Source organism: Engystomops pustulosus, chromosome 6, assembly GCF_040894005.1.
Source record: "Engystomops pustulosus chromosome 6, aEngPut4.maternal, whole genome shotgun sequence".
NCBI classification, from domain to species: Eukaryota; Metazoa; Chordata; class Amphibia; order Anura; family Leptodactylidae; genus Engystomops; species Engystomops pustulosus.
Genome location: NC_092416.1, coordinates 19,894,660 through 19,916,936, shown reverse-complemented (window position 1 = coordinate 19,916,936; position 22,277 = coordinate 19,894,660). Strand labels below are relative to the sequence as shown.

General features: G+C 40.6%; 1 protein-coding gene across 2 annotated transcripts; it reads left to right on the top strand.

The window, feature by feature from the left end:
• Positions 1 to 2,663: 2,663 nt before the first annotated feature.
• LOC140065566 (zonadhesin-like) lies at positions 2,664 to 12,869 on the top strand. Of its 2 annotated transcripts, XM_072113158.1 has the most exons (4): positions 2,664 to 5,102; positions 5,176 to 5,221; positions 7,538 to 7,588; positions 12,404 to 12,869. In XM_072113158.1, exons 2-4 carry the CDS (start codon positions 5,182 to 5,184, stop codon positions 12,817 to 12,819), a joined length of 507 nt encoding a protein of 168 aa, XP_071969259.1. In that variant the 5' UTR covers positions 2,664 to 5,102; positions 5,176 to 5,181; the 3' UTR covers positions 12,820 to 12,869. The 2 variants fall into 2 exon arrangements, with proteins under 2 accessions (XP_071969259.1, XP_071969258.1); XM_072113157.1 differs by having other exon boundaries at positions 2,664 to 5,221.
• Positions 12,870 to 22,277: the final 9,408 nt, after the last annotated feature.

Sequence of the window (22,277 nt, the reverse complement as noted above, 5' to 3'; positions counted from 1 at the left end):
GCTGCTGTATTATACAGAAGATACATTGCTCTACTGAGCTCTGCTGCTGGGGATAAGCTGTTCTGTAGAATAGATCAGTGTTTGCCTCCCTGTTTTTGCTCCTAAATTGCACCTAAATGAAGAAGTTGCTATAGATGAATGATTATTAGGAGCAGTAAAACAAGTGATACATCCGGCCCATTATCTCTGTTTTACACCATATTTATCTAATGTCAAAATTTGGTTAGATAGATGTGCTCGTTTTCGGTGGCTTATTTTTTAGACTTTTTCATCATTTTTGCAACTTTTTGAAGTCTTTTGAAGTTTTTGAAAAGTCTCAATGAGAAAAAATCCAATAAATAAGCTTCAGCTGACATCAATCTGCTGGCAACATATAATCATACAATCATTTAAGATTTCGGAACATTCTTCAGACTAATTGGGGGTCTTACTTGCCCCTTTCTCTGAGCTCTTTTTGCGCCTTTTGTGAGTCTATTTTTTGCATCTTTTTTGCAATTTTAGCAAATTTGTTGCGCAAATCATAGCATTGTCTTTCCTAAGCACGGTCAGGACTGGCCTGTTATTGCGCAATTATTTGTGCCCATATAGGGGCAATAGTATAAATAATTATATATAATATATAACAAACATCTGTAAAGAGACGGAATGTAATGACAAATAGGGCGCAACAACACGCAACGAATTGAGGTGTAACATTAAAAAAAAAAACGCAAAATAGGCGCAAAGCAGCCATTATGCATCAAAAAGGCGCACAGACACCAACGGCAAGGGAAAAAAAAAATGATAAATTACCCCCATAGTATTTGGGGGGGGGGGAGATTTGTGTACGCGATTTGGAAAAAGTCATGTAGACAATGGGGGTCATTTACTAAGGGCCCAATTCGTGTTTTCCCGACGAATATTTCCGATTTGCGCCGATTTTCCATGAATTGCCCTGGGTTTTTGGCGCACGCGATCGGATTGTAACGCATCGGCGCTGGCATGCACGCGATGGAAATCGGGGGGTGTGGCCGAATGAAAACCCGACGGATTCGGAAAAAACGCCGCATTTAAAACAAAAAATTGGTCGCACGGGCCATACTCACATGCACCAGAAAGAGATCAGTGAACTCTGATGCAACTCGGCGGACCTTGGCGCAGCAGCGACACCTGGTGGACATCGGGTGCAGGACCTTCATGAATCGCTGGAAGACGCGAACGCTCGTCAGAGAAGCCGCCGCTTGAACGCGAATGGACCGGGTAAGTAAATGTGCCCCAATGCGTTTTTTTCTCCTGGGAAATTGTGGATCGGTGCGGAAAATAAAATAATGATCCTGTTATTTTTCTTGTGCTTCCTTGCAGAGTTTTGCAGGATAATTTTTTTACATTGAAGTCTATGGGAGAGTGAAAATCTGCATCAATGTGCAATTTTAATGTAGAATCCGCTCAGCTAAGATGAATAGGGAAAAAAAAACAGAGGAAAAAAATGGATGCTAAAAAGCTGCATGAAAACTGCACATATTGGATGTGCAACATATTACAGATTATCTAACACACAGGAATTTTTTTTCCCCCTGGATTTTAATACCAAAAAAAAAAAAAAAAGTTGATTTATCAACTTTTTTTTTTAGACATTTTTAAAAAGTTGCATATCAAAAATTAGGAAAAAATTCATTTGAAAAGTCTCAAAAATGTCTCAAATTGTCTCATAATCCATTTACCATATGTCCAAAGTCTGTATTTTAACTGGAAATGCTGGATGTCGTCTTGTACGCAGGGATATACGCTATCTATTATTTAATAACCTGTGCAGGTAGGTACGTGAGGAATGTTATTCATACTTAGCTAAATGTTTCTTATAGATCCAAAAGGAAAAGTCCATTGAAATATATTATTATGAAAATCATTATAAATTTTGTAATTTCTTATTAGACGAGGTATTTTCCTTCCCACGCTGCATTACAGAGGAGGCTTCCCGCTCCCAGAGTAAGGAGCCACTTGTCAAAAATTTAACCCCCACTCCTGCCCTTGTTTCAACTCATCAATTGAGATTTCCAAAAAAAACCATGAAGGGGTCGTTCACTCTAAGCACATTCCAGCAAATGATTGATATTGTTTGTGTAATGAAAATATATGCAATTTTCCATTATACTTTCTATATTAATTCTTATTGGTTTTTCTAGATCTCTTGTTGCTCATGCAACAGGAAACGTGATTCTTTACTTCCTGTAGATAAACACCGCTCCACGGTCATGTGATGTCACACAGGTGCACGGCTCATTATATCCATGGTCATGTGATGTCACACAGGTGTACGGCTCATTATATCCCTGGTCATGTGATGTCACACAGTTGCACTGCTTGTTATATCCCAGGTCATGTGATGTCACACAGGTGCACAGCTTCTTATATCCCTGGACATGTGATGTCACACAGGTGCACGGCTTGTTATATCCCTGGTCATGTGATGTCACATAAGTGCACGGCTTCTTATATCCCTGGACATGTGATGTCACACTGGTGCACGGCTTGTTATATCCCTGGTCATGTGATGTCACACAGGTGCACGGCTCGTTATATCCCTGGTCATGTGATGTCACATAGGTGCACAGCTTGTTATATCCCTGGTCATGTGATGTCCCACCGGTGCACGGCTTGTTAGGATCACAGAGAGTAATCAGCGCTGTGTGATATGTATGACACGCGCACCTGACCATGGACCGGTGTTTATCTACAGGAAGTAAACAATAAGTTTCCTATTTCATGACAACAACATCTAAAACTCCGTAAATAATTGATACAGAAAGTATATAGGAAGTTTGTATAACTTTTCTGTATGCAAACAATTTCAATTATTTGCGGAAATGTGCCTTCAACTCCTTAAAGGGTTACCAGGTTTAGAAAACCGACTTTAAAAGATACATTAGGCCCCGTGCACATGGACATGTAGAGAATATATTAAAAGGGCTGTATATACAGCTGTATATAGGGCCGACATATGGCCCCATGCATTCCAATGGGCAATACGCCCATCCATATACATGGCCGTATTTTCCACCATACTGTACCGTACCATGAGCGGGACGTATAAAAATATAGAGCATGTCCCATTTTCCACCATATTTCCATTTCATACGGCCCATAGAAATAAATGGGAACATACAAAAATACGGGCTGTATACGTGCTGCATAAGTCTCAGCACCGGATGCTGCCGTATATATACATGGAGTAGCCAGAACCAGTGGGAGGAGCATTCTATCAGCAGAATAAAGCTGTATATATAGAACAGAAAAGATCATACAGTTGTGTGCATATATATAAGGTTCCATTCACATGACTGTATGGGGGGCGTATGTACGGCCGCAAGCTTGTGTCCCCCATAAATGTCAATGGCGCGGATCACTGGTTTGATGTATTCTGATTTGACTTCTTGTGCAGCCGCACAGGATACCTGAAAGCTGTGCAAGATAGAAGATCGCGCGCATGCATGACAATTCCAGACAGTCGGGTGACGTCACCAGCTGTCCGGCCGGGGAGAGCCATGGGAGCGGTGCATGACAATGAGGCGGGGGCATGGATCCATTAGGTATCGGAGGAGCCAGAAGGCACTCGTCCAAAGGGACCCTGAGCACCTCAGGCTCATTTGAACATTTTTAAAGGCTTATATTCTCTCTGTCATGGAGGCCCCAGCGGAAGCGAAAAGACGTTTGGTCATCCCCTACAGGTAATGAGGGTGCAAGAAAATGGTGGTAGATCTCCTTTAAGTTCAATTGAGTTTTGTTCTATTCATTTATTTATAGCATGATGGGTTTTTGTAGCAGGCGTTCATATTCCCAGAGTACCCCTTTAACGTTAATGCTCAGGGGAAACGTGCCATTTACAGCCATGGACTATAAAGGAAGGCCGGGAGAAATTATTACTATGGGCGCATAGAGCTTTTATAGGTGCAGATGGTTCTTAATTTTCTACGAGATAGCAGCCATGAACAGAGCAGCCAACCTAAATAGAGAAGTAAAAAACAGGTGGGTAGCCATCCCTGCAAGGTCCAACAGTGCTTGGCATGAACCATAGAATTGGTTGGGGCCTTAAACTTTTCCACTGGATAGGGGATGTCTGAATTGGGGGAGTCCAACTGTCGGGCATCTCCGCAATCAGCAGAATTGGAGACGGCAACTCTCTTTTATATATCTACAGGAATAACCATATGGCTTGCTGGTCGAGCCGAGATCGAAAGTTCATAATCAAATGTGTCATCAGTCCAGTGAATCTGTGCCTATTGTTAGACGGTTTGGGCAATAACCAAGGGCCCAAGCCTCCGAGGCTACCTGTGGTCACCAAAACCACTCACCAAATCTGATACTAAGTAGGACCTGCACCCATGTAATCCTGGAACATCTCTTCCTCCTCTCAGGACACAAGCTCTCAAAACACATGAAGGTCCTGAAACCAGAGAATGAAAGAGTCAGAAGGGACACATCCTCCATTCCCCAAGGGGCTCTAATATTCATACAGCCCAGGACCCATGGTCTTAATCCAATCCTACCTACTCTGCACCCAACTAGAGCCTGAGCTGCGTCCTTCAAGGTCCGGCCATAGTCTACTATAGCTTGTCAGCTGGGTTCTAAGAGTCACATTTTATCTGATCAACTACTAATGGCATTTCATAGGATTAAAAGTTTTTGGCTGGAAAAAAAAGTAAGTTGCTTTTATAGGATGCGAGGAGGCCGGTAGATGCTTCAGACGTTGCTTCCCAGCCTCCGGTTGCTGTGGACAAGCACGTAGTGTTTGTAAACTACACAAGTATTTATTGTCCTATAAAGACCTCCGAATAATCAGTCACCCAAGCTCCCATCATCTCGTCTCAGGCGTGTTCAGGATTCTTCTCGGATTCTCTAGGGCAAGATTTTTTTTTCATCTGTAGTAGTAAAGTCTTTGGGGATTGAACAGAACTGGAAGATGATGTCACCAGCCGCCTGCGTACTTAGACAAATCTTTGTCATTTAATGAGGTCCACCACCCACATCTCCTCAGACTATAAGTATCTGAGTCCTCCAAAGCCTTCAAACCTGAAACCAAAGCATCAATAGAGCTACAGACGACGGAGATCGAGGCTTCAGAGAAGGTGAGGTGTTACATAACCAGACACTTCCATCACCAGACGAAGAAGACGTTGTAACAAATCTTCTGCTTCACAGGTCAATATGATGAACCGAGTTGGAGTAAAGGTTTTCCTCCTACTGGGTAAGTAGACGACCTACATCAAATATCCATGAGACGTTGTGGTCTGCAGTTTTTAGCAGAGTGGAATTTGCTATCTATCATAACTTATGGTGATCTGGGAAATGTATGTAGACGTTGAGGGCAACATCTTGTATAATGAAGCCCCGTAGTGTCTCCGGTGGAGCTCGGTGGGAATTGGTGGTTGTGCATCGTAATAACTTACACTAGATAAGATTGTAAATCTGTAAGTATCTACGGCATCTGCCCCTTCATCTTTCTATCGTAAAAGTTATAACTTGGTTTATTTACATATTTTCAATTGTCCTTTCGACAATTCTTTAAAAATCTTGCATTTTCCATTGGAGATGAATCACATAATAATGATAATAGATGAAAAGTAATTTCCACATGTTTGTCATATTTGACAGCTGTAATTTAGCCCTGAGACAAGTCTAACAATGAGTCACCTGGGCGCGAGTCGGAGGGATCTGTCATCTTTGATGGGTTTAGCTTTAGGACTTCAACTCTTAAAGCACAAAAGAAATAAAGAAGATGATAGAATAGAAGGAGTTAATCTCATCTATCTACATGTATCTATCTCATATCTATCGATCTCATATCTATCTATCTACAAAAAGATAAACCAAGCAGCACAGAAATATAAAAAGAAAAAAATGGGTGCACACTAACCAGGGCCGGGCTTCTGGTCCTCCAGCTGCCGAAGGCTCCCACCTTGACCTGAAATGTTGCTTTGAAAATTGAATAAATCCACTTATCTTTTTGCACAATTATTATCTATCTATCTATCTACCGTATATACTCGTGTATAAGCCTCGGCTTATGCATTAGTCAATAAAAAAAAATTTACTACTTACCCTCCGCTGCCCAGATCCCTGGCAGTGGCTCCCAGCGGCTCCCGATTGTGAACCCGATGTTAAGCACATTAAAAAAATAATCTTAATACTCACCTCCCGGTGATAGTCAACCCGATCCTTGCGACTTCTATCTTCTTTCTTCTCTTGCCGGCGGAGTCGCGTCCATGCGATCTCCCCACATCCGCTCACTTTGATGCGGCGGTGTCGCCGCTTATATTTTTAATGTGCTTAACATACAGGGGGCAGGCTGGCTGTATACATAAGGGGGCTGGCTGTATACTACATGGGGCTGGCTGGCTGTATACCACTTGGGGATGGCTGTATACTACACCCTCGGCTTATACTCGAGTCAATAGGTTTTCCCAGTTTTGGTAGTAAAATTAGGGGTCTCTGCTTATACTTGGGTCGGCTTATACTATATTCTTTCTATCTATCTATCTATCTATCTATCTATCCATCTATATAATCTCATATGTATCTCCTATCTATCTCATAACTAACATAAGTATCTATGGGCCACATGTATCACTCGTTTTTTTATGTTGTTTTTGCGCCTTTTCATTCAAGTGTCCCCCATGTAATTCTGCACAGTATCTGAGGGGGATACTGTGCAGAATTAGATACTCTGCAGACACTAGTACAGATAATACAGACATTAGATACATTGCAGACAGGAGCTGCAGACTCTATTTACAGTTCATCACCTTCTATTTACATAACATTCTGCAGAATCCTCAGCTCAGAGGAGAACATTGCAGAATGTTGCAGATAGTACAGACAAGTGTCCCCCATGTAATTCTGCACAGTGTCTGAGGGGGATATTGTGCAGAATTACAGGGGTGCAGCAGGAGACCAGCACTGGGGGATCCCCTCCAGGAGAAGCCCCTGCTGAGGAGGTCACTGGGTGCTGGGTGTCAAACACCTGGGTGCTGCTGTGAGTATTATCTTCATTCTGGGCTGTGGGAGAAGCAGAGAGGAGCTTGTACCAGGATCACATGTAAGTGCCCGAATCTAACATTGCACCTAAACTGCGCCAAAATTGCACCTAAACTGTGTTAAAGTAAAGTGATTAATAAGAGGCAGAAAATATACTTATCACAGATGGTTGTAGCTTGTGATAAATCTGGCAAAACAGTGCGCCAGAATTTAGGCGCAACTACTACACTTAGGCGCACAAAAGTGATAAATGTGGCCCCTATGTGTCCTAATCTAATGTCAAATTGTCTATATGTTTCCTTTTATATCTTATCTACCGGTAACTACTGTATATATCTTCATTAACGTGAAATCTCTCCAAGTCCACTCACCTAGACTAAAGTTTTATGGATTTCAGATCCTTCTCTCAAGACCCTTTTGGGATGTCTCAGAAAAGCTTCACTGTAAACAATTTGAAAGTGTTAAAATTTTTAACCAAAATTTACTAATGCACTGAAATGAAAAAAGAATTGTGATTTTTTTGCAGAGCTTTGTGTTGTGTTTGGGTCTTCACAGGAGATAGCAGCTCTACAGCCAGGTAAGGATATTTTTGTTGATACTACATTGCTTCCATGTCCATAAAAATAACTACTATAATACTGCCCTCCATGTACAAGAACATAACATAACTACTATAATACTGCCCCCTATGTACAGGAATATAACTACTATAATACTGCCCCCTATGTACAGGAATATAACTACTATAATACTGTCCCCTATGTACAAGAATATAACTACTATAATACTGCCCCCTATGTACAGGAATATAACTACTGTAATACTGCTCCCTATGTACAAGAATATAACTACTATAATACTGCCCCCTATGTACAGGAATATAACTACTATAATACTGCCCCCTATGTACAGGAATATAACTACTATAATACTGCCCCCTATGTACAGGAATATAACTACTATAATACTGCCCCCTATGTACAGGAATATAACTACTATAATACTGCCCCCTATGTACAAGAATATAACTGCTATAATACTGCCCCTATGTACAAGAATATAACTACTATAATACTGCCCCCTATGTACAAAAATATAACTACTATAATACTGCCCCCTATGTACAGGAATATAACTACTATAATACTGCCGCCTATGTACAAGAATATAACTGCTATAATACTGCATCCTATGTACAAGAATATAACTACTATAATACTGCCCCCTGTGTACAGGAATATAACTACTATAATACTGCCCGCTATGTACAAGAATATAACTACTATAATACTGCTCCCTATGTACAAGAATATAACTACTATAACACTGTCCCCTATATTCAAGAATATAACTACTATAATACTGCCCCCTATGTACAAGAATATAACTACTATAATACTGCCCCCTATGTACAAAAATATAACTGCTATAATACTGCCCCCTATGTACAGGGATATAACTACTATAAAACTGCCCCCTTTGTACAAGAATATAACTACTATAATACTGCCCACTATGTACAGGAATATAACTACTATAATACTGCCCCCTATGTACAACAATATAACTACTATAATACTGCCCCCTATGTACAAGAATATAACTACTATAATACTGCCCCCTATGTACAAGAATATAACTACTATAATACTGCCCCCTATGTACAAGAATATAACTACTATAATACTGCCCCCTATGTACAAGAATAGAACTACTATAATACTGCCCCCTATGTACAAGAATATAACTACTATAATACTGCCCCCTATGTACAAGAATAGAACTACTATAATACTGCCCCCTATGTACAAGAATATAACTACTATAATACTGCCCCCTATGTACAAGAATATAACTACTATAATACTGCCCTCTATGTACAAGAATATAACTACTATAATACTGCCCCCTATGTACAAGAATATAACTACTATAATACTGCCCGCTATGTACAAGAATATAACTACTATAATACTACCCCCTATGTACAAGAATATAACTACTATAATACTGCCCCCTATGTACAAAAATATAACTGCTATAATACTGCCCCCTATGTACAGGGATATAACTACTATAATACTGCCTCCTATGTACAGGAATATAACTACTATAATACTGCCCCCTATGTACAAGAATAGAACTACTATAATACTGCCCCCTTTGTACAAGAATATAACCACTATAATACTGCCCCCTTTGTACAAGAATATAACTACTATAATACTGCCCCCTATGTACAAGAATATAACTACTATAACACTGCCCCCTTTGTACAAGAATATAACTACTATAATACTGCCCCCTATGTACAGGGATATAACTACTATAATACTGTCCCCTATGTACAAGAATATAACTACTATAATACTGCCCCGTATGTACAAGAATATAACTACTATAATACTGTCCCCTATGTACAAGAATATAACTACTATAATACTGCCTCCTATGTACAAGAATATAACTACTATAATACTGCCCCCTTTGTACAAGAATATAACTACTATAATACTGCCCCCTATGTACAAGAATATAACTACTATAATACTGCCCACTATGTACAAGAATATAACTACTATAATACTGCCCCCTATGTACAGGAATATAACTACTATAATACTGCCTCCTATGTACAGGAATATAACTACTATAATACTGCCCCCTATGTACAAGAATATAACTACTATAATACTGCCCCTATGTACAGGAATATAACTACTATAATACTGCCTCCATGTACAGGAATATAACTACTATAATACTGCCTCTATGTACAGGAATATAACTACTATAATACTGCCCCTATGTACAGGAATATAACTACTATAATACTGCCTCTATGTACAGGAATATAACTACTATAATACTGCCCCCTATGTACAGGAATTTAACTACTATAATACTGCCCCCTATGTACAAGAATATAACTACTATAATACTGCCCCCTATGTACAAGAATATAACTACTATAATACTGCCCCTATGTATAAGAATATAACTACTATAATACTGCCCCTATGTACAGGAATATAACTACTATAATACTGCCCCCTATGTACAGGAATATAACTACTATAATACTGCCCCCTATGTACAGGAATATAACTACTATAATACTGCCCTCTATGTACAGGAATATAACTACTATAATACTGCCCCCTATGTACAGGAATATAACTACTATAATACTGCCTCCCATGGTCAAGAATATAACTACTATAATACTGCCCCCTATGTACAGGAATATAACTACTATAATACTGCCCCCTATGTACAGGAATATAACTACTATAATGCTGCCCCCCTATGTACAAGAATATAACTACTATAATACTGCCCCCTATGTACAAGAATATAACTACTATAATACGGCCCCCTATGTACAGGAATATAACTACTATAATACTGCCTCCTATGTACAGGAATATAACTACTATAATACTGCCCATATGTACAGGAATATAACTACTATAATACTGCCTCCATGTACAGGAATATAACTACTATAATACTGCCTCTATGTACAGGAATATAAGTACTATAATACTGCCCCTATGTACAGGAATATAACTACTATAATACTGCCTCTATGTACAGGAATATAACTACTATAATACTGCCCCCTATGTACAGGAATATAACTACTATAATACTGCCCCCATGTACAAGAATATAACTACTATAATACTGCCCCCTATGTACAAGAATATAACTACTATAACTACTATAATACTGCCCCCTATGTACAAGAATATAACTACTATAATACTGCCCCCTATGTCCAAGAATATAACTACTATAATACTGCCCCCTATGTACAGGAATATAACTACTATAATACTGCCCCCTATGTACAGGAATATAACTACTATAATACTGCCCCCTATGTACAAGAATATAACTACTATACTACTGCCCCCTATGTACAAGAATATAACTGCTATAATACTGCCCCCTATGTACAGGAATATAACTACTATAGTACTGCCCCCTATGTACAAGAATATAACTACTATAATACTGCCCCCTATGTACAGGAATATAACTACTATAATACTGCCCTCTATGTACAGGAATATAACTACTATAACACTGCCCCCTATGTACAAGAATATAACTACTATAATACTGCTCCCTATGTACAAGAATATAACTACTATAATACTGCCCCCTATGTACAGCAATATAACTACTATAATACTGCCCCCTATGTACAAGAATATAACTACTATAATACTGCCCCCTATGTACAAGACTATAACAACTATAATACTGCCCCCTATGTACAAGAATATAACTACTATAATACTGCCCCCTATGTACAGGAATATAACTACTATAATACTGCCCTCTATGTACAGGAATATAACTACTATAACACTGCCCCCTATGTACAAGAATATAACTACTATAATACTGCCCCCTATGTACAGGAATATAACTACTATAATACTGCCCTCTATGTACAGGAATATAACTACTATAACACTGCCCCCTATGTACAAGAATATAACTACTATAATACTGCTCCCTATGTACAGGAATATAACTACTATAATACTGCCCCCTATGTACAGGAATATAACTACTATAATACTGCCCTCTATGTACAGGAATATAACTACTATAACACTGCCCCCTATGTACAAGAATATAACTACTATAATACTGCCCCCTATGTACAGGAATATAACTACTCTAATACTGCCCCCTATGTACAAGAATATAACTACTATAATACTGCCCCCTATGTACAAGAATATAACTACTATAATACCGCCCCCTATGTACAGGAATATAACTACTATAATACTGCCCCCTATGTACAAGAATATAACTACTATAATACTGCCCCCTATGTACAGGAATATAACTACTATAATACTGCTCCCTATGTACAAGAATATAACTACTATAATACTGCCCCCTATGTACAGGAATATAACTACTATAATACTGCCCCCTATGTACAGGGATATAACTACTATAATACTGCCCCCTATGTACAGGGATATAACTACTATAATACTGCCCCCTATGTACAAGAATATAACTACTATAATACTGCCCCCTATGTACAGGAATATAACTACTATAATACTGCCCCCTATGTACAAGAATATAACTACTATAATACTGCCCCCTATGTACAGGAATATAACTACTATAATACTGCCCCCTATGTACAAGAATATAACTACTATAATACTGCCCCCTATGTACAAGAATATAACTACTATAATACTGCCCCCTATGTACAAGAATATAACTACTATAATACTGCCCCCTATGTACAAGAATATAACTACCATAATACTGCCCCCTATGTACAGGAATATAACTACTATAATACTGCTCCTAAAATAACAATGTCAGTTGATTCTTGCAGATTCCTTCTGTGAGCCCAATAAGATATTCTATCCATGTAAGCCGTGCCCGAGGACATGCGGTAACCAGGAGGTTCCTTGTCTGAAGATTTGCCAGCCTGAGTGTTACTGCAAACCTGGCTACGTCCTGGCATCGCCCACCTCCAACAACTGCATCCCCGAGGCTCAGTGCACATCCTGCGGAGCCAATGCCAGGTTCACTGACTGCAACTCTCACTGCCAGGACACATGCGAGAACTACATGCAGATGGGCAGAGCCTGTGCCATGATGTGCCAGCCCGGCTGTGTCTGTGAGAAGGGTTACGTCATGCACAATAACCAATGCATTCGGCCTATTCTCTGCCCCAACCGGATACGATCTGTGAATCCAATACTAATTCCCCTATTAGCCGGCAGAGCTTCCAATGCCACCATCTGACCCCCCATCGCTCCTTTACTTCATTTAATATTTAAGTGCACTTTATATATATTTTTATTTACATGCTTTGAATAAAATGAAAGTATTTACGTTTTTTAATTTGTTTTTTGGAGTCTGGAACATTTGATCCCTACTACCTATGGTGGCATCTTAAGTCCACTTGTCTATGTCTCCTTCATTATCTTGGTCCCTCACGACCGTATTTAAAGCGGATCTTTACCATCTGTACTAGGTGCTCTCCCACCAATTACAGTCCTGATTTTTTTCCCCAGCCCCCTCCATTCCTGCGCAATCAGGGTCATTAGCAGGGGCATAATGATTGCGGTCTGCGGGATGTGACTGCGACCGGGCCCCGGGAAGGGGAGGGCCCGAGCCACAGCAGTCACATTTGCATTCCAGGCCCTCCTGCTAAAAGCACTACTGGCCGGCGATCACTGCTTGGGGAAGGAGGCTGTGACAGCTCCTGCGGCCTGGCCACCCGATGTGCGGCCCACCCACCCGACATGCATCCTGTCCTGCCAGACATGCCGCCATGCCCTGTCCGGCCATCCCCCTCACCTACGTCCACCCACCTCCACTGTGGCCTTTCCAGTCCACACACCTCACCTGCGGCCGGTCCATTCCACACACCTCCACTGCGGCCCGGTAACCTGCCCCCCTCTCCTGTGCTGTCACCCACCACCACGTTCCAGGATGAGTGACATCGATGAAGGTGGGTGAGTATAATTGAACTTATGTAAATGACTGTATACGTGTTTGTATATATGTGCTGTATATATTGTATATACTGGATGCATGTGTCTTTATGCTGTGTATGTGTGTGTATGCTGTATATGTCTGTATATGCTGTATATGTGTGTGTATGCTGTATATGTGTATATATGCTGTATATCTGTGTGTATGCTGTATATGTGTATATATGCTGTATATGTGTGTGTATGCTGTATATGTGTGTGTATGCTGTATATGTATGAATATGTTGTGTATATATTCTCTATATGTGTGTGTGTATGTGTGAATATGCTGTATATACTGGATGCGTATGTATATATGCTGTATATGTGTGTATGCTGTACTGGATAGATGTGTATATATGCTGTATATCGGTGTGTATGTGTGTGTATATGTATATACTAGATGCATGTGTATATATGCTGTATATGTGTGTGTATGCTGTATATACTGGTTGAATGTGTATATATGCTGTATATCGGTGTGTATGTTGTATATACTGGATATGTGTATATGTGCTGCATATGTTGTATATACTGGATGTGTGTGTGTGTATATATGCTGTTTATCTGTGTGTACGTTGCGTATATATGCTGTTTATCTGTGTGTACGTTGTGTATATATGCTGTATATGGGTGTATGTTGTATATGTTGTAAATTTTATGTGTATATACTGGATATGTGTATAAATGTATGAATGCATAGGAGTATAAAAATGATTGTGATAAATGTGTATATGTTTTAAGGGGAAGGGGGTTCCATTCAAAGATCTGCCATGGGGCCCAGCCTCTGCTGGTTACGCCCCTGTGTGTTATGCATATGTAGTGTATATGTGCTTATGTCTGTGGAGTGTATACATGAAATATGTGTATTCTGAAGAATAACATGCGTTATGGACTGGCAGCGAGGGTTTAGGTATATGGGGGGCCCCGTTTCTAAGTTTGCACCGGGGCCCACTGGGGTGAGTTACGCCACTGGTCATTAGACCCATTCTATATCTCCCTGCCGACCTGAAATAAAAAGGGTTTGGTCCTTATATGGACATAGATATTAATTAGCCGAAATAGTTGGCTCTTCCTTTGCAGTCCACTCAAGTTGTCCGAGGAGAACAAACAGTGGGGGTCATTTACTAAGGGCCCGATTCACGGTCATTCACGGTCATTAGTAGGGGCGTAATGATTGCGGTCGCAGGGGATGTGACCGCGACCGGGCCCCGGGAAGGGGAGGGCCCGAGCCACAGCAGTCACATTTGCATTCCAGGCCCTCCTGCTAAAAGCACTACTGGCCGGCGATCACTGCTTGGGGAAGGAGGCTGTGACAGCTCCTGCGGCCTGGCCACCCGATGTGCGGCCCACCCACCCGACATGCATCCTGTCCTGCCAGACATGCCACCATGCCATGTCCTGCCATCCCCCTCACCTACGTCCACCCACCTCCACTCTGGCCCGGCCGGTCCACCCACCTCCACTGTAGCCCATCCCGTCCACCCACCTCCACTGTGGCCCGGCCGGTCCCATCCACCCACCCTCGACGTGTTACCCGAATATTTCCGATTTGCGCTGATTTTCCCTGTATTGCTCCAGGATTTTGGCGCACGCGATCGGATTTTGACGCATCGGCGCCGGCATGCATGCGACGGAAATCGGGGGGCGTGGCCGAGCAAAAACCTGACGGATTCGGAAAAACTGCCGCAAAAAAGTGTTGCGGTACTTGCGCTTACCTTCAATTGGTCCGGCTTGGTGAAGATCAGTGCATTCTGGGGAACCTCAGCGCAGCAGCGCCACCTGGTGGACGTCGGAGGAACTGCCTTAGTGAATCGCCGGAAGACCTGAATCCACCGCAGAGAACGCGCCGCTGGATCGCGAATGGACCGGGTAAGTAAATATGCCCCAGTATCTTAAGTAAACTTGGTCATGCCTAGATGTTTGTAAGTTGTTAACAACATCAGTCTCCACCTTTACAGGACAGTGTTGCCAGCTCTTGACATATTTGCTGCCTCTGAATGTTCATCATCAGAAACACCATCATCAAGGAGCTCAGTCTATCGACAAATCTCTATGGTCTTTCCATCCTCTTTATTGGTTCGCTTGCGCTAGGTGCCTCCTCTGAAGATTGTCCTTATTGATTGTCCTATGTTCTGGAGGTACACAGAGCATTCCAGACATTTTATCGAGATCCCTCACTTATCACTTGTAGACGTCCTCCCCCAGTTTAGTAGACCCCCAGCTTTTTACACTGCAGATTGCCTTTAAACCACTTCAGCCATAGCCTAGGAAAAATATAGTTCTTGCCAAAAACCTCTTGACCATCTTGGTTTTATCTTCAACAAACACAAAGTTGTCTCATAACTTGGGGTCCTTCACTGGGAATAGACCCCTGCGCTCTTCTGCAATCACCGTTCTTCCTCTATGAGCTCCTCCTCAGCTGTCTACTGGAAAAACATCTCACTCCTGACTCATGCAGTTGTCATGATGTCTACCACAGCTCTATCTAGACCTGGTTCGGGGAACTGGAGATTGGGAACGTTCTTCTTTTCTGATGCCCAGAGACAGCTCCGGGGAGGAGAGAAGTCCCTTGGTGGAACGATATATTCCCCCATAAAAGATCAAGAACACAGAAGTAAGTAGACAGTGGACCAGTGGACCACCCCCTCAGCTGCACTCACCATCTATGTTCTTGACCACGTTCTAGTTACACTCCCATGAAAATGTTGTGTTACTTTTCCTTTGACCACATTACAGTCTCTATGACCTCGTTCCTGTTTTGGGGCTTTACCCCTCAGCTGTTGTTGTCTTGTTGTTTATGGATCACTTAGTTCTATTCTTTTTAGGCCACTTTTTCTGGAATCTTCTAGTTCCATCCAAGGCTTGTTTCAAGTCCTTATATACAAAAGGTTCCAGCTCAGGGTTCCCTTGCTGTTCCGGATTTGGGTCTTTCTTTTTTATTGTTCTTGCTATGGATTTCAGCTTTAGGTCCATCCCTTATCTATGTGTTGTAGCTTCAGCTCATGGACCATTCCACATGTTTGTTTTCTGGTTCTAGCTGCTGGTCCGTTACTTGTGTCCAAGTCTTGCTCATTGACTCGTGTTTAGTGTGAATTGCTGAGACATCTGATCTCTAGAACAAGTAGAGTTTATGAAGGGCCTGGGAACTGAATTTAGGGGTCCAAATGTGATTTAGTGTAATAAATGGGGGAGGGGTTTAGGATGAAATGTTGCCCTTGTCTCTCTAGTTATTCTGCTGATCCCTCAACCTTTGTGACCTTTTCTCCTCCGCATGTGATCGTCATTCAGATAATAAATGAAAATCCTCTATAATAAAATCTATTTATAACATTCACAATCTCATAAGCCTCCCCACCCTGTAATATCAGGTGTGCAGCGCTCAGGCTCTTATAATCTCCTATAAATAATATAAATCTCAGATACCACATCCATGACAGCTTCGCCAAACCCAAAATACCTTCGGCAAGCCACCAGGCAGGAACAACAACACCGGGTGCAAAGTGGGGGTTTACAAAACGACTAGTGTCCATGACTTATGCTTAAAGGAGATCTCCATAACATTGTTTCGGTTCTGAAGGAGAATCATGATGATCCGATCATAGACTCAAAGAGGTTTTCCAGAAATCCTGAAAAAAACCCAAAGTTAAGGCTGTGGTAACAGAATATTTTTGTTATTTATCTCTACCTGGAACTTTAAGGTATAGGTGGGAAAGTGGGTCGTAATGTAAATGATTCATTATTATTATTATTATTATTATTATTATTATTATGTTCTATTCTATTTAACTGATACAAATGATGGGAAAATGTAAGAAATTGTTGGAAAATATTTAGTAAAGATAAAAAAGTTTATTTACCCGGTTCCAGCTCAGGTTCCAGGGGTTTTCCCAGTCCTCTGTAAAGGGGTCTTGCTGAGCCCATTGCTTGGCCAAAGCAAGTCACATGATCCCTGGCACTTTCAGATGGGCTCAGTGGTTTTTAGCACAGCGGCTCAGTGGTTAGCATTACAGCCTTGCAGTTGGGACCTAGGGACCTGGGTTCAAGTCCCAGGGTCAACAACTACAAAGAGTTTGTATGTTCTCTCCATGTTTGCATGGGTTTCCTCCAAGTCCTCCGGTTTCCTCCCATTCTCCAAAACATACTGGTAGGTTGATTAGATTGTGAGCCCCATTGGGGACAGGGACTGATTTGGCAGCTCTGTGCAGCGCTGTGTAATCTGTGTGCGCTATATACATAAAGAATTATTATAATAGACAATTTATATCTGTTATATTTAGAATGATTTCTTATTATTTATTATTTAAGGATGCAAAGAACTTGGGTTGTTAGATCAGATGAAAGATCCCATTTAAATGAAAATGTCTAAAATATGTAAATGTCCTACTGCTTTAACCTGAACTTCCGTTTTTTCTTTTCTTTTACATTTTTTTATATTAATGCAAATTTATGGAGCAGTCATATGTATCAAATGGTCTGGATGATGTCCGGTGCAAATTGTTTCGATCTTAGCATTGTAAAGCAGAATCAAAATATTCAAGAGGTGCCTATAGAATGGGGTGAAGCAATGAACCCTAAATTTATCAGAAGCCCAATGTCACAAGATTTTACCCTATTAAACTTTCCCTATTAAAATTTCCTTTTTAAAATTTCCCCATTTGCCTATAAAATTAATCTCCTCCAAAGTCATGTCAAATTTGCACGAAATCAGTGATATTTACCTGCGATCAGGGCCGGATTATAGGCGGGGCTCCCGGGGCTCGAGCCCCGGGGCCCCCACCATCCTGCCCCCCCTAGGGGCCACCACCAGATTGCACCTCCCGTGCCCCCCCTCATGAGCCGAACGCCGGCCTCCGCCTCCGGGCATAGGTGAGCGCCTCCCGTCGATCCAGCCCCTGCATAAACTGCCCGCCCACTCATCCTGCTGCATGGGGAGCCGCCCCTCGCCACTCCGCCCCCTCCGGCACAGGTGACAAGCAACCCCGCTCGCTCCCCGCTCCGCTCAATCCCGGCTTAACACCGCCCCCGGCTCCCCGTCCCCTGCTCCGCTCACTCGCTCCCCGCTCCGCTCAATCCCGGCTTAACATCGCCTTTCCCCCCCCCCCGGCGAACAAGCACTGGCAAGACCTCCCAACCCGCCCGAACAAACAGGCACTCGGTCAACCCTAACAGGTAAGTATATACATATGTGTTTTTCTGTGTGTATATATGTATATACAGTGTATATATGTATATACAGTGTATATGTGTATATATGTATATACAGTGTATATGTGTATATATGTATATACAGTGTATATGTGTATATATGTATATACAGTGTATATGTGTATATATGTATATACAGTGTATATATGTATATACTGTATATACATTCATCTACTGTGTAAATGTGTATATATGTATATGCTGTGTATATATGCATCTACTGTGTATATGTGTATATATGTATATACTGTGTATATGTGTATATATGTATATACTGTGTATATATGCATCTACTGTGTATATGTGTATATACCATGTATTTATGCATCTACTGTGTATATATGTATATACTGTGTATATATTCATCTACTGTGTATATGTGTATATACTGTGTACCGGTATATATGCATCTACTGTGCATATATGTATATACTGTGTATTTATGCATCTACTGTGTATATACTGTGTATAGATGCATATACTGTGTTTATACACGCATACATTTATATAAGCATATATGTGTGTACATTTATATATATGTGAATGATGTGGTTTTTGTATATACTGTGTATATGGAATGTATGTATATACTCTATATATATATTCCAGGAAGAAGAAAATGATGTCCGCGCTTCAGGGATATGCAGGTAAAATTCAAATCTTGTATTTTGAAATCATGTAAAATCCACAATAGGCAAGATTACAAACGTGTGATGGCCCAGGTATGATAACCAACGCGTTTCGCCCTCTCTCAGGGCTTAGTCATGGTCTCTGTAGCTCAAATGACATACTGTCAATTTAAAGATCCCGCTCCGGTAATGGCGTGTGACGTCACGGTCACGTGACAGAAATCACATGATCGGACTGTGACACGCCTACCATGATGCAGCGAGGTATCGTAATACAATAAGAACTTCAAATGTTTAAAAACAACCACACTAAAAAGGTAAGGTGGGTAATGGAAAGACACTGATTATGTGACGCAAGATATTAGGATAAGGAAATTGATGTTTCACAATGAGTGTTCACGAAAACCTAAAAAAGCGGATAACAAACATGGTGATTCTATTAGCAGTGCAATGAAGTAAACATGGATATGACAAACCAGTAATTATAATACAATCTGTTTAGTAGCGATATAGTTTACGATGCTTAGAGAAGAGAAATAGACAGGAAACACTATATTCCAAGGCATGGTTAGATATAATAATGGTAAAGACTGTATGATGTTATTTATTAAACCCTAACGTAGCCTATGGAATATCCATTAAGGCAAAAAAGAAAAGATACATTGTATTCTTAATTAAACCTTGCACAGTCTACGGAATATTAAGTAAGGTAAAGAAAGGAAGAAAGCACATATTTCACGGCCATGATGATCCAACAATCTTATACATGTAATTAATTATAACATCATATCAAATCCTGTCTCAGATTCATTCCTAAAGGCTGGGTGGTTTTTAATACAAACATCCAATATGTCTCTCTGTTCATGAGCTTCTTCCTGTGGTCTCCCCCCCTTTTCGGTCTCTTGACTTTTTCTATACCCTGCCATCTAAAACTGTCACTGCTTCCATTATGAGTATCTCGAAAATGCCTCGAGGCTGCTGACATGTTTGTTAGGTTGATATTCTTGATGTCGGACAAATGTTTTCTGATACGCGTTTTCAAAGAATTTGTGGTGTTTCTGTTATGTCCAGAAAAGATTGTATGGACAAGTTCCAGGATCTAGTAGAAAAAGAATTGACCGTACTTAAGTCACAGTGTAATACCACTCGTTCTAAATCCAATATCACCTACTCGGAAAAGAAAGCTTTACAGGAACTTAAAAATAATCCTGAGTTAGTGATTAGGAATGCAGACAAGGGGGGAGCCATAGTATTACTTAATGCTTCTTTGTACAAAAAGATAAATGAAAATTTGTTGAATAATCCACTCACCTATCGTAAACTTTCTTCAGATCCAACCTCTAGTTGCCAAAAGAATTTGGCCAAACTTCTAGATGAAGGATTAGCTCTGGGGGTCATAGATCAAAAGCTAAAGGAGTTTCTGTTTAATCAATTTCCGGTCATGCCTGTCTTCCATTCTCTCCCCAAGTTGCATAAAGGAGTTTTTCCTCCTCCCTGTCGACCCATTGTCGCAGGTATTGGCAGTCTTGGGGAGCATTTGGGAGACTGGCTTGACAATTTTTTACAACCATTGACCATGATTACACCTACATTCCTCAGGGATACAAAACATTTACTTCAATTAATTGACAAAATGGAATGGAGGGAGGGTTTAAGTTGGACATCATGCGATGTAGTCGCTCTCTACTCCTCAATTCCTCATGAATTAGCATTATTATACCTTTCCAAGCATTTGAATGAGTTCAGTGTGTATTCTCCACAACTGAAAGAGTTCATTGTCATGACAACCCAATTTTTGTTGCAAAACAATTTTTTTATGTTTGATTCTCTTTTTTATTTGCAAGTGGAGGGGGCTCCTATGGGAGCGAAATTTTCCCCCTCCCTTGCTAACATTTTCATGATACAATGGGAGATCAGATATATCTTTTCCGAGTCTAACCCTTTTAGATCGTCTATATAGTGGTTTGGTCGTTTTATTGACGACTTGCTTTGGATATGGCAGGGCACCCATACAGAGTTCGATAATTTTGTTGACTATATCAATAATAAGACATGAATCTAAAATTTACTCACCATTTTGGAGGCAACAGCATCGACTATCTGGATGTGACAATACGAGGCAGTAACAAAGACATAACTGTGTCTCCATTTCGTAAACCCACAGCTGGAAACAGTATATTATTGTCCACCTCATGCCACCCCAGGCACGTAGTGGATAATATTCCCTACGGCGAACTAATTCGACTTCGCCGGAATAGCTCCTCTAGCCAGGTTTTTGACACCCATTAGCCAGATTGGGAGAAAAGATTTAAAGCAAGGAATTACAAACCAGAGATTTTATTTTCGGCACGCAAGAGAATAGAAAAAATAGACAGGAACACGCTCCTATCTAATAAATCACATACCAGTAACAAGCACAAACTTAACTCTAAACCCGTCACTTTTGTAACCACTTACAGTAATCAATTCCATCTAGTTAAAAGAGCTATTACCAAGTACTTACCCATATTAGAACAAAGCAAAGAACTCAAGGAATGTTTATCTGAAGGGGTTAGGTTCATATCTAAAAAAGCCCCCACTATAGGCTCTATGGTATCACCCAGTGATTTTACAAGTCCCACTACAGAGGACTAAGGTAAAAAATATACTTGGTTACATCACCCAGGTAACCACAAATGCGGCCATCTTAAATGTATTACCTGTGAACATCTCTTAACCACCAATAGTTTTTCTTCATGCGTGACCAATAACAAATATAAAATTAACACAAACTTAAATTGCAATACCACTTTTGTTATCTATTTAATATCTTGCACTATATGCAATATACAGTATGTGGGTTACACCACAAATTCTTTGAAAACGCGTATCAGAAAACATTTGTCCG